This window comes from Pelophylax lessonae (assembly GCF_965119305.1).
Source record: "Pelophylax lessonae genome assembly, chromosome: 3".
NCBI lineage: Eukaryota > Metazoa > Chordata > Amphibia > Anura > Ranidae > Pelophylax > Pelophylax lessonae.
Window position 1 is genome coordinate 342,486,061 of NC_138770.1, and position 20,215 is coordinate 342,506,275.

A 20,215-nucleotide genomic window follows, 5' to 3' on the forward strand; every position below is an offset into this window, starting at 1 on the left:
TACGAGGCATTAGAGCGGTTCTTTTTAGTGTTGAAATCTATCTTATCATTAATATTAAATCTGTCTTTGAACTTTGCAAATTGTCACACTTGACTGCCAAGGAACACAATCACACAGGTCTGTAAATCTGTCGCAGAGACTTTGATGGAGAAATTTCAGCCTGTATTGTGACTAATCGTGTTGCTAATTTGCTTGACAAATTTTCCTTTGTGCATTAGCATATATTATTATTGTATTAATATTATCATTTATGTTGTTGCTGCTGTTGTTGGAACATATTATTATGCTGGATTTTTAGAAGGGTTATTTAACTTTTAAAAAAATATTTTTCATAAATAACATTTTTTGATTATTTCATTGCTTCCTCCTCAAACCAGGATTTGTGAAGATGAAAGTTTAGAATACACATGTCCCAGCCAATTTTTTTCAATGTTCACCTAGCAAACCAATCCTTTTAGCTATTGCCTAATACTGCTGATCACAAGTTACCAATTAACTTTCTGGATATAAAGGCAAAATTCACTTTTTGTAAAACAAATAAATAAATGTACATGATTTTGCATATTAAAAAGTGTGCATTTATTATTACCATGGAGCAAAACATTGCACCTGTGATCAGTAAATCACTAGTTCAAAGTCATGCTCCTGCAAACACTCAATACAGTTGTCTGCCTGTACCTCCCATACAGGCAGACAGTTACTGAAGAGTAATAAGAATCAATGAACTATAAGGGCACTCTCCAGCACCCTCACAGTTCTTTTGGAACTACAAGCAGTTTACCATGGTAGCAGATGGGACTTGTAGTTCATTAATTCACAGAAAACTGTGAATGAATGACTCAGCTGTGTAGGAAGAGCCCTGCACAGCCTCTCTGTTTTTAAATTGGGACAGTAGGTTTAGGGAGAGCATCCCCTGCCCATTGACACTGAGGGGAAGATCGGTAAAGGGAGGGGATGGGACCGCTGCATTAGTTAAAGTCTAGACACCCCCTGAATATGGGTGTAACATGTTACTAAAGGTGAACTTATCCTTTAATTAAGTGACATGGGAAATGGCCAAATGGGTGTGCCATGCCATTAATGGTATAATTTTCTATATTTGACTGTATACGATTGGAGAAATAGGGCTCAGCATACTGTAGTGTAAAGTAAGGAAAGTTCTTGCGCTCAGCTCCAAACTAGATGATATAGAGGACTGCTGTAACTCATGCAACCCAGACACTGTGCTAATAACTAATCTAAATTTAAAAAAAAAGTGAATGAGTGCAATAAAACTTATATGAAATCGTAGGTATATGCAAAATAAGCAGTGCAAATAAGCAATGATTAAATAAAATCCAAAAGCTATACACATTAATAAAATACAGTAACTCCTAATGATATAAAGTCCACCACAAAAGTCCCCTGATATAATACAAGGTCCTTGTGCAATTAATAGTGAATAAAGTGCTCAGTACTGCAAAAATTGTATATGACAGTGCTTCAGTGCTCAAATGTGCCCCTTTGAAAGAAAAAAGGGGGCAGCTTACCAAAAAGAATTGATCCCAAATTACAGAGCTCAAGATGGCACAAACTCCATCTTGAGGCAAGAAGCTCCCACTGACAACAAATTCCCGATGGTGTGTTTTATCGGCAGACTGCAATGGACTGTGATAACTAGCCCTTTTGATTTTTAGAAAGTACATTTCCGCATCAGCATGTATGAGATATAAGCAGGGAAAAACCTCATAGTGCAATATAGCCAAAATATCTTTATAAAAAAAAGAGCTGCACTTACATTAAGGCAGTGTTTAGAAGGCATCAATGTAAACAATGCTGGCTGTGGTGTCACCCAACTCGCCTGCATGTGATGACATCAAATAAACAAACAGACTTTTATGGCACACTCTAGGTAGGACTATAACAATTATAACCATATAGGTATGAGGCAGTCTTAATGAGTCCATAAGATATATAGAAGTCCATAAAATGTAAAAAGATTGCTGTCCTTAGTGGCTGCCAGCTTGAAATTGAGCTAGGAGGGACTCTGGAACATAGGAGGCAAAGAGCAGCACCATCTTAGTGTAGCAGTAAAATATTTAATCTTAAAATGTAAGGATATCACTCAAAGTGGGTAAAAGCCAGCATTAAACAGTGTGTGGATCATCAGCTCTGCTCCAGGAGAAGTGCTGTGTGTCAAGTCTGTAGGGGTTGCCTCGGGTCAGTCGCGCTGGTGGCTCCCAGTGCTTCCTAGAGACTCGGCAGTGCTCTCAGAGACTGATGAAGGAGCACGCATGCTCCGAATGTGCACCACGCCTACTGACCCAGCACCCTGAAGTGATGTCACCTGCGCTCTCAAATTCCTCCAAGCGCTGCCAAGTCTCTAGGGAGCGCTGGGAGCCACCAGCGCGGTTGGATACGAGACAACCCTTACAGCCTTGATGCACAGCACTTCTGGGGCAGAGCAGATGATCCACTCACTGTTTAATGCTGGCCTTCACATACTTTTGTGAGTGTTATTCTTACAAAAAATTTTATATTTTACTACTTAGATGGCGCTGCTCTGTCTCCTTCTATGCGATGACATCACACACATACACTCCCCTAAAAGCATTTCCCCAAAACTGGCTTCCTCTGTGATTGGAGGCCCACACATGGTTAATAAGATGGCACATCGATCCCAAAGAGTAAATCATTTTTCTAAAGCAGTTTTTGGACAATTTCAATGCATGTTTTGGCCTGTTCTTCCCACCACTAAGCTGATCTAACCCTCCTCCTAAGCTGATCTATACCTATTTCTGGTAACCTGCCGAGATGGCAAAAGTGCATTGATTAGGTAATTCAAACAGTTAATTAATCAATCAGTTAATGAAGTGCCACAATCTTTTGGGTGTACCTAACCCTCTTTATAACAAGTGAATATGGACTAAATGAATTCAATGATCAGCAAAATGAAGGGTGGAGAACAACACTTTGGAAAAGTGAAGTAAAAAGGAGTCCAATCAACACCTTTGAAATATAAATAAATAAATAAAATAAATATATATATATATATGTTTTTAAACTATGCCTTCCATACAGTCCATATTACCTGTACTATACATCCTGTGGTCCTGTTCCCTTTTCCAAGTTACTGCCACATATTAAATGAATAGTCTCTCTGTTTTGTGCTCTCTCTTTCTGTCTTCTAGCCTTGTGCATGATCGCAGTGTTTTCTCCTCCAGCCATGTTTGTGTTATCTGTTACAGGCTTTCTCACCCCATCTTTTCCCTTTTTCTAGAATCTTACAGCTAACTTCTATGAATGCCTCTGCTTGTAAATCATGGTGCAGAACATCACAGCAGAGGCCACATGCATTGTAGTTGTGTGATCTAGAAAGAAGAAAAGAGGTGAAGGAGGAGATCCATAATATACATAACAGTGTAAACATGGCCAAAGGGTTGTTACTGCAGTGAGTGGAAAGACTGGCAGCAGGGATGGAGCTAAGCTCAAATGCACATCAGAAAAACAAACTGCATAAGTCATGGAAGCTTTTTGGCTGAAGTATCTGACCACGGTTAATACATGTGAATGATGTACACATGATACATGAGCATCAATTACATAAAAAGGAGACCTATAATGTAAACAAGCTATAGAACACCATGTAAAATATAGGTGTACAACATACTTTTTTCAATAATGTATGTCACATCAAATGAAATATTCATTTCGTTCACATCTTACAAAGATAAATTATGATTACATTTACAAAAAATAAGAAAAAAGAAAAGAAAAATACTGAGCTCCTACCAAGCAGTATTGATTGAAAGTTCTATGAAAACGTGGTTGTTATTATTATGGATTGGACCTTGCACTTGTGTGATTGGCTATGTATGTTCCTGCTTATGTGATTGGCTCACTGATTTTCCCAGAAATCTGCACAAAGATACAGACAAAGTCAGATTTTAGGTATCCTCTGTGACAAAAATGTCATTTTGGATAGATACTCCCAAAGGGATTGTCACATCTAAAGCGATTCAGACCCTGCAGTTTCCTCATTAGAACACTGCAAGAGCATCAGCTAAATAATAATGAAAAATAATTTCCTTTCAGATTCACTATGCAGACAACAACCAGCTTTTTTTTTCAAAGCAGAAACAAGTAGGACTCTGCAACACAGTTTGTTAAAAACCTTACAATGTTCTCCAATCACGCAATCACGCAGAGGGGAATGTTTTTTTTAACCCAGCAAAAGTGGAGTTAATTTTTAAGTCTTAATTTTTTAACTCAATGTTGTCTTTGTCATTACAGTATGCCCTGCTCTTAGAACCGATGGACTTGAGAATAGACAAGGATACAGGGAAAGGCTGGAATTTTCAGGTATGTAATAATACTGATTCTGATTGTCCTCTGTCTGGAAAACTAACTTTACCCAGTCACGGCGTAAACGTTCTTCGAACATCCAAATTTTGTCCAAATAACACACTGTAATTTTTGAAAAAAAAAAAACTGAAAAAGTAGCACAAACTGCTTAAATATTCTGATTTTATTCATCTTTCCAACATACACCAATTTACTGATGAGCAACTATTTGATTTATATAAGGACATAACTGAATTCATGCAAAATATTTATTATACTAAGTGTCAATTATTCAGACTCTCCTATTTTATTCAACAATAAATTGAGATAAAAATATGCCTAAAGTATACATCTAAAATGCAGTTTATTACTTTATTATGTTTTGTTTCAGTTTCCAGAATTAATGATCTCAGGAATGTATTTCTTTTTTTGCTTTAACTGATCACTTATTTTCTAAACATCTGGCTAATTGTTTAGTAAGAGTCTATTATATCTTTTCTTTTTGCGCTCTGTTGGCAATTATCCAACTATACCACACAAATTGTAGTGCATGTGGATGATAAATAAACACTATGTTTTTCTAGTTTATGTATTTTTAATATGAAATTTTATAGCTATTCTATAGCAATGAATATTAGCAACCCCTAACGTATGCAGATATTGCTGGCCAGTAAGATCCAGCAAAAAGCTCTCCTACACAGATTCACACAGGAAAGTTATATTTTGAGTCCTTTCCAGGTTTCCCTAAAAGTGATTGGCTGTTTTCTTTTTTTGTTTTGTTTCTATAGATTTTTATTAAAAAGATTTGCGACTTAAAATTATATGAGAAACCAATGTAAATATAATCATAGATACAAAAGAAATGAGAGGAAACAGGACCAAAATCCTTAGATGTTTGCTCTAGGTCATGGACTGTTTTTTAGTATGAACTAGTAAATTCATTTTGGACTCTCTTATCCTTTGGTCTGGCACTCCTTACATTGGTGCATGCTTTTTTTTCTAGTAACCTGCTTGGTTCCCTTGTCTAGCTCTCTGAGTATTTTTGCCCTCTCACTACTGTGTATGAGCTTCCATCAAAGTCCCAGTGTCTCCTTAATGCTTTTCTTTTTCTGGGTTTTTGTATTCTTTCAAATTATTGGCTCTTGTGACTCAGGGGCAAGGGGTATGCACTGCATTACAGGTTGCTCTTCATATCTAATGATAAACCTGAAAACTTTTCACCCAAAGGTTCCCCATTCACGAATGTCACAAATCTCAGGAATTTGCTGTAAACTTAGAGATGTGGTAAATTTCAACAAATCCTAGAAAAAACATTTTTTAATAAATTGTGGAATTTAGAGACAAATATAGATGTTAATTTTTTTCAAGATAACATACAAAAATGGGGATAAAGCCATGACAAGATTGGGTAAAGCCGTATACAAATTGTATAAAGCATAAGGAGCAAGTCAAACATAACCAATAAGCACGGAAGTAAAGGCCATGCACATGTGTTCTTGTGGGGAAGAACAACCCAAAAATATAGTGGCGTAGACACTATTAAGGAATATGAGAGAAGGGAGAGAAAAGAGAGAAAGGAGACGACCTGAGATATGGAAATGGATGCAGAGAGAGCATAAGAAGGTAAAAAATAAAGTCTTGAGTGACACACTGAAACTAAAAATAAAGGAAATAATAATGATACAAAAAAGAGCACAACAAGGGGACGAACAACTTGGCCACCACAGCTAGCATTACAACCTACATTAGAAGGGATCACTGATGGAACCTTGTTGCCTCCCAAGTAGGATATTTAGGATTGCACTGATACATGAATATTGTGGGGCAGTAGCATTTCCTTGAGGGTATCAGAGGTGAAAAATTTAGGCCAAACGTACCATTGTACTTTATATTTCTCAAAAGTATCATTATCTAACGCTAACATTTCCTCCATATGCATGATATCGTTCACCATAGAGACCCACAAGGGCAAAAAGAGGGTAGTATCCATCTTCCAATATAGTGGTATGATTTGTCTGGCTGCTGAGAGAAAAAAATGTAGTAAGCTCTTTCTGAGAAGCTACCGATCCCGGGAGCATGGAAAGAAGTGCTATCTCTGGAGAGGGGGTCAAGGACTCATCATAAATCTTGTTGTAGACCGCAAAAACTTGAGACAAAAAGGGCAAGATCCTACTATATTCCCACTAGATATGTATATACGTACCCTTCACAAAGCCACATCTCCAACAGGTGGCAGGAGTAGACAGGAACATTTTATGTAATAAGATTGGGTCCCTGTACCACCACAACAGTGGCTGAAAAATGTATTTTCTTGTGTATAACAGGAGATTGTGGATTTGTGGGTAAAATGGAATGAAGTCTGCCAATCAGCAGTCGGATGTTCCTTCCCCACATCCGTAGACCACATTCTTGTGTAAGGTGGGAGATCATTATGCAATAATGCCTGTAGTAGCTTATAAAGTTAAGAGCGTAGATGCCTGGGTGTCTAATGGAGACAGAATAACTGTTTATTCTCGGTTAGTGATCGATGGGTTTGGACAGAGGCGTGTAATTGCCTACAGAAGGAGAATAAATCTAGATAAGGTAAGCCAATCTCCGGGCCCTCCAGGAGTGATGGGAGCTCCCAACTGTTAGTGAACAAAAGAATGTGCCACTGACCAATTGACCAAGCCTAGCACAGAGGACCCCATACCCTGTGGAAACGTGGTATTATCGAATAATGAAGTGAGGGGGGTTGGGACTGAGGATAGGAGAGTTTTGAGGCCTCTCCTGTACCATAAATAGAGAACAGTAAATGTCAGTGGCGAGAAAGATTGGAATCAGGGAATAACATGTTGATACCCCCAAAGGAGGGCCCGCAGGTCGACAGGAGATAGCTCCTTCTCTACCATCATGGAAGCATTAGTGAAGGGGCGGGGAAATCATTCAAGCATGCATGCCAGCAGAGCAGCTTTATGGTAGTGTTCGTAGTTTGGTAAGCCAACCCCTCCCTGAAGTTTCGGGAAAGTAAGCAAATTATGTCGAACCCTCAAAAATCCCTGATTCCAAATAAAACGTATCGAAAGGAAATGAAGAGTCCAAAAGAAATGTATAGGAATGAATATAGGGACAGTCTGGAATAGGTAGAGCAATTTCAGATGAGAATCCATATTTAAAAAGTTTATATGATCTGTTTTGGACATATTTAATAAAAAGTGCCACAAATCTACAAAAATCATGTAATAGGGAGGGAAAAGATATATGTGGTTGTTGTATATACTGTATACTAACAAACGGTCACCATACAGGTAAAGTTTCTGGTGCAGAGAGGGGATCGGGATACCTACAATAGAATCATTCTGTCGTATGGCGTGTGCTAAGTGTTCTATAACAATAACCAAAAGTAAGGGGAAAAGTGGATGAAGTGCCCTTTACTAAAATGGACGAGGATTGTTGAGAATAGAGGGACATAAATTTAGTAACAAAGTCATTCGGAAGGGTCCTTACCTGGTTTGGGGATAATAGAAATGTTTTCGGTTAGCAGTCCTTTGGAAGGTAAGTGGGAGTCATCTATAAACGCCTTTGCTAGAAGTGGGGTGGGAAGTGGGCCGAATGTTTTGTAGAAACATGTCAAGAACCCATCTGGGCCAGGACTGGGTTTTAAGCCCTTGATGGCGATCAAGAATTTAGTCTCAGACAGAGGTTGGTCCAGATCTAAAGCATCCTGGGCGTCAACTGTCGGCAATGCAGTTACGGCAATATATTCCAACATATCAGTGGATCACGGTTGAGTTACCCCCTGATTGTGGGGTTAGGTTGTACAGTTGGGAATAATATTGCTGAAAAGAGGTTGAGATCCCTTGGTTGTTACACACCTTCTGCTTATCAGAGGTATTGATAAGTTGTATAGGATGACGTGGAGGGGGTTGGGTGCAGGACTTTCGCTAAGTGTTGCCCACATTTATTGGCCAAGGAATAAGGATAGTTAGCCTTATCTCGGACAATTAGTGAGTTCAAGTTGAGGAATTGGAGCAGGTCACACTGTGCATTGGGCAGGTCAACAAAAACAGGGGGATCCAACTCTCATTTGTGAGGGGACTCAAGGGTAGTAATGGTAGAGAGCAAGTGACGAATCTCTACCGTTCACAATTTCTTTAGGCAAGACCCATGTTGAATGAACACTCTGGATCAGACATTTCAAAGCCTGCAACTAAATTACAGGGCAAGTCCGATCTTAAGCATGGTCTGAGACGAAGTTAGGTATTGCTCGAGTGATATCCACAACACAGGAGGAGTCCTTAAGTAGGTTATCGTTCAGGCACCATGAAGCACTTAGGTGAGGAGTAGACACATAAGCCAATTTCAGATGAACAGGTGCGTGGTCCGACCATAAAATGTGACCAAGGGACATTTGTAAGGGAGTATCCAGAAGTGATTGGGAGATAAGGAAATACAGTAGTCGATGTGACTATAGGAGTTGTGGGCAACCAAGTAGTAACTGTGGTCTCTCTCCATGAGATGCTAAATGCGCCAGGCATCTACTAACTGGGCATCATGCAAGAGGGATTTGATGTGTGATAATACGGAATGAGAAATGGAAGACTTACCAGAAGATGTGTCTACAGATGGAGATAAGGCAATATTGAAGTCTCCTCCAATAAAAAAACAGGGACCCCCGAAGGACACCAATCTGGTGAGGACTGTAGAGCAAAAAATGTTTTTGAAGCCTATCTTAAGGCAGGTACTAGCCTACCCTCCCACCTAATCCCACTCTAACTAATCCCTTGACAAAAAAATGCATTCCTTACTTCCTTAACCACTTGCCGACCGCCGCAAGTAGATTTACTGCAGCGGTCAGCCCCGTACAGGCAAAGTGACGTAGTACTACGTCGCTAGCCTGAGAGCCTCTAGGGGGCAAGCGCGCGCCGCTGGAGGCGCGCTCCCGCCCCGCTCATTCCTTAACAAGACCACGCGTGTGACCAGCAGAGCAGATGTCCGTCGGTCACTCGCGATCTCCCCGTGGAGAGGGAGAAAGGCAGGCAGCTAATGTAAACAAAGCCGCCTGTCATTCTCCCTGATCTAACTGCAGAGATCATACGATCCTGCTATGTAGGATCGTATGTCTCTGTGGTTACATCACTAGCCACACCCCTTTACAGTTAGAAGCACGCCCCTAGGACACACTTAACCCCTGCATCACCAATAAAGTTAACCCCTTCCCTGCCAGTGTCATTTTTACAGTAACAGTGCATATGTATAGCACTGATTACTGTAGTAATGTCACTGGTACCCCCAAAAGCGTCAAAAATGTCAGTCAAGGGTCTGATCTGTCCGCTGCAATGTTGCAGTCCCACAAAAAAAATCACAGATCGCCGCCATTACTCGTTAAAAAAAAAAAACACCAAAAATGACAGAAATCTTTCCCTTAGTTAGTAAACGCAATAACTTTTGCGCAAACCAATCAAAATACGCTTATTGCAATTTTTTTTTTTACCAAACATATGTAACAGAAAACAAATTGGCCTAAAATGTTAAAATGTTCATTTTTTACATTTTTTTTTTGGGGGGGGGGAATTTCATATAGAAAAATGTGAAAAATATTGTTATTTTTTTCAAAATTGTCACTCTTTTTTTGTTTTTAGCGCAAAAAGTAAAAATTGCACAGGTGATCAAATACCACCAAAAGAAAGCTCTGTTTGTGGGAAAAAAAAGGATATGACAATTTCACTTGGGTACAGTGTCGCACGACCGCGCAATTGTCCGCTAAAATCACGCAGTGCTGAATCGCAAAATAGGGCCTGGTCAGGAAGGGGGTAAAATCTTCCGAGGCTTAAGTGGTTAAAGTCACATTCATGCGACACTCCTGTCCTGAGTCTTCTTATCTCTTCGGTTTTCATGTGGCGAGGTCTTTCATTGGGTGTCTGTGACACTGCCTGCAACATGGGGTACTCTCAGGATCCAGAAGAGAAGTGATGTCAGTGTTTGACTAGGGGATCATGTTTTACATTGTGTATTTAATCTAGCAGTATTTGCTAATGCTCAATCACCTACATGATGTGTGTGACTAAATGCTGTTTTGCATTGTTGTCCAACTGAAAGTGTTAAACGGGGTCAAGCTATTTTCCTTTTCAGTTTTCTCCACAGTTTATAAGTAACTGTTTTTCTTACCAAATTAGGTAAGGTTTATAAATGGAAGACATTGTTACAAAATATGTGTTTATTAACTTTGCATATTTCCCAAAAATTACACGGTCATTGTTGTAAACTCTGTGTACTAATGATGAATACTTTTCTCTAGTCTACAGGACTGAGGGTAATCTAAATGTGAACTTTAAATTTGCATAAACATTTTTAAAGCTATACTGTAAAATACAAACAGGCAGACAAGAAGTAAAAGAGGTAAAAAAAAAAAAAAAAACATACACAAAGAAGTGAAAGGAACTTTCAGATATCTGAAGAGAGAGACAAAATATGCTATGTACATTGTAAATGATTCAAAATTGTTAAAAATAACGCAAATCCTTTGTGCAGAAATCATGCTGTTACTACCTTTTTAGGCTCCGTTTCCACTAATGCCACTTGTCATACGACTTTGGACACATAAAGTCGCATGACAAGTCACAGCCTATTGATTTCAATCACACCCATTCCAATCTGTGCGACTTAAAGTTACAGCGACTTTAAAAAAGGTGCCTGCACTACTTTTGATGCGACTTTGAGTCAGAGAGGGTAAAGTCATATCAAAATTGCACTCCAAGTTGCATCAAAGACGCACTCTAAATTGCGCGACTTTGGTGTCGCACTAGTGGAAGCATAGCCTTAAACTTCCCATAGCCATTTTGAATACAATAAAAATGTGTGTGTGTGTGTGTGTTTTTGTGTGTGTGTGTGTGTGTGTGTGTATGTGTATTTAGTTCAGGGAAATTTACGTAAAACAAAGCAATTACATTGAACCTGTGGCCAAACAATGAACATCAATGTTTTCACATACTGTAATCCTCATAAGCAGTTAAATAACTTGAAAACGATCCTTCGTTGACAACTATAGCTGTTCCATTCACAAGTATGCATATTCAACAGTTTCTGTGCCTTTTTGTGCAATTGTGCAAGTTTTTACATGTTGCATTTAGGACAGCCCATTCATTTCAATGGTCTGCCCTATGTGCAAAATTTTTGTTTAAATGGTGCAACACCAAAACATATAGTACTTTTCTACCATGCATTTTGAAGTGTGCATTAGTTCCATTGGGATGCCATTAAAAGTGAAAATTAATTTAAGAATTAATGGCACCACTGTGCACCTGCAAAAGGCATGCACACATTTGTGTGCCTTGCAGGACATATGCAATTTTGCATGCATCCCCACAATGCACAAATGTAAACCTAGCCTTAGGTAAATTCATCCTCATAGGTTACCACAGAGACTTTAACCACTTAAGGACCAAGCCTATTTCTGAGACATGTTGTTTAAAATCAGCATTTTTTTCTATAAAATTAAATATACACAGTATCTCACAAAAGTGAGTACAACCCTAACATTTTTGTTTATATTTTATTATACCTTTTCATGTGACCCTTTGCTATTTGGCCCAAAGTGTCAATATGTTGTCTGGCCACCATTATTTTCAAGCACTGCCTTAACCCTCTTGGGCATGGAGTTCCCCAGAGCTTCACAGGTTGCCACTGGAGTCCTCTTCCACTCCTCCATGACGACATCATGGAGCAGGTGAATGTTGGGGACTTTGCGCTCCTCCACCTTCCGTTTGAGCATTCCCCACAGATTAATAGGGTTTAGGTTTGGAGACATTCTTAGCCAGTCCATCATATTTACCCTCAGCCTCTTTAGCAAGGCAGTGGTCCTCTTGGAGGTGTGTTTGGGTCAGTATCATGTTGGAATACTGCCCTGCAGTCAAGTCTCCAAAGGGAGGGGTTCATGCTCTGCTTCTGTAGGTTACAGTACATGTTGGCATTCATGCTTCCCTCAATGAACTGTTTCCCAGTGCCGACAGCACTTATGCAGCCCCAGACCATGACACTCCCACCACCATGCTTGACTGTAGGCAAGACACACTTGTCTTTGTACTCCTCACCTGGTTGCCGCCACACACACTTGACATCATCTGAACCAAATAAGATTACCTTGGTCTCATCAGACCACAGGACATGGTTCCAGTAATCCATGTTTTTAGTCTGCTTGTCTTCAGGCAACCTGTTTGCGGGCTTTCTTGTGCATCACCTTTAGAAGAGGCTTACTTCTGGGATGACAGCCATGCAGACCAATTTAATGCAGTGTGCGGTGTATGATCTGAGCACTGACAGGCTGACCCCCCACCCCTTCAACCTTTGCAGCAATGCTGGTAGCACTCATACGTCTATTTCTCAAAGATGACCTCTGGATTTGATGCTGAGCATGTGCACTCAACTTCTTTGGTCAACCATGGTGAGGCCTGTTCTGAGTGGAATCTGTCCTGTTAATCCTCTGTATGGTCTTGGCCCTTGTGCTGCAGCTCAGTTTCAGGGTCTTGGCAATCTTCTTATAGCTTAGGCCATCTTTATGTAGAGCAACAATTCTTTTTTTCAGATCCTCAGAGAGTTCTTTGCCATGAGATGCCATGTTGAACTTCCAGTGACCAGTATGAGAGAGTGAGAGTGATAACACCAAATTTAACACAGCTGCTCCCCATTCACACCTGAGACCTTGTAACACTAACGAGTCACATGATACCGGGGAGGCAAAATGGCTAATTGGGCCCAATTTGGACATTTTGACTTAGGGGTGTACTCACTTTTGTTGCCAGTGGTTTAAACAATAATTGCTGTGCATTGAGTTATTTTGAGGGGGACAGAAAATTTACACTGTTATACAAGCTGTACACTCACTACTCTACATTGTAGCAAAGTGTAATTTCTTCACCGTTGTCTCATGAAAAGATATTTCAATGACAGCCATTTTATTCTCTAGAGTCCTTGCTAACAAAAATAAAAAAAGGAAAAAAAAAATAAAAAAAATAAAATAAAATAAATATATATATATATATATATATATATATATATACATATTTATTTATTTATTTTGTTAGCAAGGACTCTAGAGAATAAAATGGCTGTCATTGAAATATTTTTGTCACGCGGTATTTGCGCAGCGGTCTTTTAAACGCACTTTTTGGGAAAAATATACACTTCACTGAATTAAAAAAAAAATCTGAACAGTAAAGTTAGCCCAATTTTTTTTATATATTGTGAAAGATGATGTCACACCAAGTAAATAGATACCTAACATGTTACATTTTAAAATTGCGCACACTCGTGGAATGGCAACAAATTAAGGTACTTACTTACGAATGCGTTTTCTTTGGTGTGAAAGTTTACGGGGACGGGGGGCGCTTTAGAATTTTTAAAATTGTTTTATTTTATGCAAACATTCCTTGTGCCAGTAATAGGCAGTGACAGGTACTCCTTAAGGAGGGATCTGGGGTCCAAAAGACCGCAAGCCCCTCCACTGCGCTTCAAAGTATTTAAAACCCCGAAATTGGCATTCTTAAATAGTGTCAGTTTATTTAAATCAGCACCGTTAGCAGCCGAGTAAACTGGAAGTGACATTGCTTTCGGGATACTTGATCAGAGACCCAATCGAAGTAGAATCGTTTGGGACTCTAACCAGGCAGTGGATGTGCCGGCTAGTTGCTCGGGTCTCCCGGTGGGACTGGAGACAGGGCAGTGCGGCAAGCGGTGGTGGGATGTCCCATCCCGATTGCTGGGATAACGGCCGAGTGGCTGCTGAGCCACATTGGTTGTTATCATCAGAAAGCCGATCCACTGGCTCTAAAAAACGGTACTGGGTTGATGCCTTCATTGCATGTGTTCCTGCAAGGCATCACCCCGGTACAACCACTTCTTTAAGCCGAAGTAAAGGTATGTCAGTTTGTGGGAAGTGGTTAAGTCACGTTATGTCAACTGTTGTTTGATTACATTAGGCTGGCAACTTTCTACTGTCAGGGAAAATAAGCAGAAAGGAGATGTGATTTCATTATCTCTATTGTAAATTTTAAATAATCATTTCTCTACACTGCCTATAGGTACAAGGTGAATGGGAGCTTGTTTTAAAGTGCTTTTACTGTTTGTTCAGAATATGCAAACACTTTTTTTGTGCATAGTCTCTTATAACCTTCCCATTTAACCCCATCTATTACTATAGCCTTGACTTCCAGGGTAAACTTTGCTCCCAGAACCAAGAAAGACTTGCCCATCCACAATCCCAATCACTATTGAGGTTATCTCATCAGCCCACATTGGCACTCTTATTTGATAGTAATATAATAGGGAAGGGGGGTGGGGGCATTGATCCAAACTGCATTGCCAGTTTTGAAGAGAGAGCATGATTATGTCTCTACAGCCCTTTTCTCTCTATTAACGATTTCATACATTGTCAATTTTATTTGAATGTTACATTTCTGTTGGTAAATAGGGCTTATTATATTTTCAGGAACATAAAAAATTGTATCTTATACAAGGATTGTACACAGCAGGTCTTGTGTCTGTTCTGGAAATTACAACAATATGATTTTTGACAAACAATTGGAAATATTTTTTGGCCATGTCATTAAGTACTATTATGTCTGCTGCTTTATATTTCAAATGACTTAATTGCTTTTTTTCTACAGGATATGACCTCGCAGAGCATTTTTCTCTGAGAAAGACATCCTGTGGAGGCGAAAAGACATGTTTTAAGCTAGGAAGCACTCCTCTGATCAAAGACACACAGTGAGTAATGAATATTTCTTTATAATACACTTAGGGAAATTGAAATGAAGTGGTGCTAGATTTTGCTATATATTCTGAAATATCGAAATTAACTGTGTATTCATTCCTTTAAAAAATTACATATATATTTAAAAAATTCTATCAGATATAGCTTGGTGATCATAAACACTGCATACAATATAGCTTTGAAAACACCCAGTGATTGAAAATGGGTACACAATAAATAGATATCTTTAAAAAGTATGCTATCTTTAGTGCTAAAGTGCAGTAATACGCTTTAAGAACTAAAATTGCCATTTTCTTTATCTATTAATTGGTTGATATCTGAGATTTTTACAATAATTCGCTTGAACTTTTATGTTCAATAGCCTATTATTCTCTGGGGTTAGTGCATGAATAAGAATGGTGCTGAAGCTATCTGTCTGTGCCATAGGCATGTACAGTAATAGGATATAAATATGTATCTTCATATAATATTTAGATGAAGAAAAGAGGTGAAATGCATCTGACTAATTTGAATATGAGCTGGTTTAGCTACCCCTTTGACATTCTGATCATCATAACTGTTTTTTTTTTTTTTTCTTGTTTAAGTCTTTTTACAATGAATGTGATGTAGTATGATGCTCACATAGCTGAGTATTATTTAATTTTTTCATGGATCAAGAATAGGTCATGAATCATATTTACAGTACATGGAATCCAGAAAAAAGACAGACCCCTCTACCTGGGTATAGTTAAATGCTGAGTTAATTGGAACAAAATAAACTCCAGATGTTTGATAAATGTGTTGCACACATATTACATGCCCTGCGGCAGAGCAGTTGTGTATGGTTTCTTGCTTGAGCTATATTACCAGGGAAAAACTGTTCAAAGTAAAAAGAAAGGACTAAACAGTTGGCAAGTCTACATAAAAGGTAACCAATGCCCTGAAATGTGCCTACTCCTGAGCTACAACATTATATACATGCCAACAATGAATGATTGCTGCAAATATAACAAAATCTGAACTAACAGTTCTGGTTATGTCAAAACCATAACCTACTGCAGGGCGTAGAACATTGATGCCTTTGTATACTTTAAAGTGGTTTTAAAGTCTAAATGTTTTTACCTTAATGCGTTCAATGCTTTAAGGTACAAAATGTCCCACTACATGTTCTCCCTCCACCCCTAACTGTGAACCTGCCTCCTTTCACTGATCCAGCGCTGTCCTTGCTTCAGTAGCGCTCCTCCACTCCATAGTCTCACAGGAGACTCAGGCAACAGTGCTAGCCATAGGCTTCTGCCACTGTCAATCGAGTCCTGGAGAGTGCATAAATATACAGTAAGATCTTCAGAGCACTCAGTTAAATGGGATTAATCAAATCCAGCACAGAGTTCTCTAGAAATATGAGGGATGGCAAAATATGCAATAGATATGTCTGGTCACTTATGATTTGATATCTTATGTTTGTAAGTCCTTAAAGTGGAGTTCCACTCTAGAAATGTTTTTTTTAGATAAAAATACCCCCGGGACAGTCAGGGCTAGTACATTCCACAATGGATAGCCTCTGTGCTGTCCCGGGTCGCACTTACCTTTTAGAAGAAATACTTGCCTTGAAAATTTCTTCTCCAGCGCTGCCATCTCGGATGTGGGCAGCTGAAGCCAGCGTGTCCTCTTCTGCGTCCTCTTCCGTGTCCTCTTCTCCCAGAATGCGCCTGCACCGGCCCCGCTCGTCACTTCCGGTGCAGGCACGTCATCCCTCCACAGCTTCTAGGCATGCCCAGAAGCTGTTTAGCGGGGGATGATGCGCCCCACCGGAAGTGACGAGCCGGGCCGGTGCAGGCGCATTGATTCCTGGGATTTGCTTGAGTGTGTGGGGAAAAAATAAGAAGACATCAGGGTGGGTACTGTGACCTCTATAAAAGGTAGAACATACCTGTGTTACACCATTACCCTCACACATTATTTGGCCTACATGCATATAACATGGAAAATTATGTCTGATTCTAAATCTCCTTTAAGATAGAAGAAGGAATACAGGAAGTAGAGGGTACTATACTATGCAAAAGGGTTATTTTAGATAATTTACATAGCCATCCAATTTTTCTACATATAATCATTTTTATGTATCTTCAGATCCATGAAATATTACTGTCTGGTAGCTGTATATAGCTGTACATTTTATAGCTGTGTCTCTGCATTGCATTAGCTAATATTTCTCTTTGTCTTTATGTGCATCCTATCTCTTAAACATCTAAAGAGATGTAACTTAAATATAAAATAGTGTATTAGAAAAAAAAAAAACAAATCGAGTAAAGAAAAAACATTATGCAAAGTGCAAAACCCATAAGTGCCAATCAAAATAAAAGGTGCACTACACGCCAAATGGAAAATGTAACATTAGGATGCATAAAGAAAGCATAGCTTACCTACGGAGTTGTTTATTTATTTTTATTAAAGCATTAAGTGTGCCAGTCCCACTTCTTTTTCCTAATTTTGATGATCTTGAAATGCAGCAGCTGGTGATGCTAGAGCACCTACTGAAGGCTCCTCAGTGCCTTTAACATAAATAGTCTGATGTAAATATGCCAGCACTAAGAATTTTCTCAATATCAGAAGCAAACCTGCCTTTAATGTTTGAATGTTATTGGAAGTCCAGAAAGCAGACAGAGGCGGTTACACAGTTCAAGCTTCAGGAAGTACTGCCCTGGTTTTATCCTAAGGATCCTGTATAAAGGTGTGCATGGAATTAAAATGTTGTGCCTATTTCTTACTAGCATTAGTAGCTCATTTAATGTTCTCACTTATTGGCACAAATTGCACTATAAGGCAAAACTCCAGCCAAAACTTTTTTTTTTTGGGTAGGGGGGAGAAGGGTTAGAGCCTCTTTCAAGTCACCATTGCCATTTTACCACGTGAAGGAGATTTCCTCTCTTTTCACATCAGTTAGGCAGTCACAAAAGCAACTAAAACACTTTTTTTTTATTAGAATGGGTGTCACGATCAGGGGTCGGGTTTGAAGACCAGTAGCTACAGCAGTGAAAGCTCACACAGGTACCCACAGGATTGTTAAACACAGGCAGGTCACTAAAGCCCCGTACACACGCACCGATTGTCGGCCGACCGTTCGGCCGTCTTTTGTCCGGTGATGTCGTGTAGGTTGAAAAGTGCTAAAGACTGCACATGAATTTTGTCGGCCAACAACAACCGACTGCAGAAGTGATGTCATGTGCTGGTTTACTTTCCGTGTGTTTTTTCTTCTCTGAGCATGCCCAGTCTTGCTCATCTGATTTTTGTCGGCCGAAATCTGTACTGACTGACGAACAATCGGCCGTTCTTTGTTGGCCTACAAAAATTTTATAGCCTGCACACCAGATTTTGTTTGGCCGAAAAGTCGCAGTCGGTTGTCCGAAGCATCATACTAACAAGCCAACAATCGGCCGATCAGACTTTGGCCGAATATTTACGGCCGACAATCGGTACGTGTGTATGGGCCTTAAGTTTTAAACAGTGTTCATAAGAGATCATGATGGTGGAGATGGATTTTGCTGTGTGTGTTAGCACCAGGTCACGGTCCTCAGGATCGCCCCACCAAGAGGTGAGCAAGCAAGGGCCCAATAGCAGATATAGCAGGTTGGGATCAAGTAGAAGTGAAGTCAAGGAATAGCCAAGGTCAGTAACGAGTAGTTGCAGGTTGGGATAAAGCAGAATCGAAGTCGAGGAACAAGCCAAATGTCGATAATGAATGGTAGCGAAGATACAGACAGCAGCAGGAGAGACAAGCAAGATATTGGGTGGAGAAGGCACAATATTCTGGCAACCAGAAAGTGCAGAAACATGGCTTAAATCAGGAAGTTCATGAGAGGAGCAAAGGGTTCAAGGCAATTAAGATTCACGGCAGGATCATTCAAGAATTTGTCCAGAGAACTGAACAGCATTCCAGATGGCTCAGTAAGCAGAGTCAATGCCAGAAACAGCAGAGGTCCAAAGTTCAACCCGGGTCCTGACAGTGGGAGAATATTCAATTTTCATTGCATAGCATTCTGTTTAGAGCAAAAGGTGAGAGGATGTCATTACGTTATCAGTAAAAAAAATGGTCATACCCTTCCCATCTCTGTAAAAAAAAATGAACAAATAAACCTTAATTATACATTATTTACATGTTGCTTACAAAATACCCTTGCTTACCAAGGGAGTTTAGCAGCCTTCCATTGTTTTTTAATATACATTATTTTGTATAAAATAAAAACATTTTAGATGTAGTTTATGGTAACTGTAGAGCCATATCTCATCTCATTCTTGTTGCTATCGCTATAGAGGACAGAGGAATACTAATATATAATCTGTTTTAACAGCATTGCTTCCTTGCCGGCTGGATTTTTTTGTGTTTCCGTCAGTGAGGAAAGGATACTCAAAAAGTAATGCTGTTTAACCGCTTGCTGACTGCCCACAGAAATATTACTGCGGCAGTGCGACTCCCCTGCGTCCAGTCACGTAGTACTATGTGACTGGAGTGCATGTGATTCCTCCCCCAATCGTCTGGGAAATGGAGAGAAGAACCGCCTGCTTATGTAAACAAAGCAGACAGATCTTCTGTGAGACAGGCAGGGACAAATCATCAGTTTCAGCCAAGCTGAAACTGCAATCTGTCTTTGCCTGTCACAGAACCCCCCCACACACAGTTGTAAGCATATAGGCATACATTAACCCCTTTGATCACCCACAGGGTTAACCCCTTCCCTGCCAATGGCATTATTACAGTAACAGTGCACATGTTTAGCACTGATTACTGTAGTAATGTCACTGGTACCCCCAAAAATTTCAAAAATTTATTTTAGGGGTCCGATCTGTCCGCTGCAATGTCAGTCCCGCAAAAAATTGCAGATCGCCGCCATTACTAGTAAAAAAAAAAAAAGAACAATAAAAATGACATAAATCTTTCCCGTAGTTAGTAGATGTGATAACTTTTGCGTAAACCAATCAAAATACGCTTATTTCAATTTTTTTTTTTTTTTTACCCAAAAAAATGTAGCAGAAAAAAATTGGCCTAATATGTTAAAAAATGTTGATTTTTAAAATTTTTTTGTGGGAATGTCCTATAGCAGAATGTGAAAAATATTGTTTTTTTTTTTCACAATTGTCGCTCTTTTTTTGTTAATAGCGCAACAAATA

General features: G+C 39.4%; 1 protein-coding gene across 1 annotated transcript in view; it reads left to right on the forward strand.

Annotated features, from left to right (window-relative positions):
- The window catches only part of COL19A1 (collagen type XIX alpha 1 chain), a 1,241,599-nt gene that overhangs the window by 135,906 nt on the left and 1,085,478 nt on the right, over positions 1-20,215 (forward strand). The window contains exons 3-4 of the mRNA XM_082249430.1: positions 4,273-4,341; positions 14,964-15,063. Coding sequence (XP_082105556.1) covers positions 4,273-4,341; positions 14,964-15,063 — 169 coding nt within the window. The remainder of the gene's footprint in view (positions 1-4,272; positions 4,342-14,963; positions 15,064-20,215) is intronic.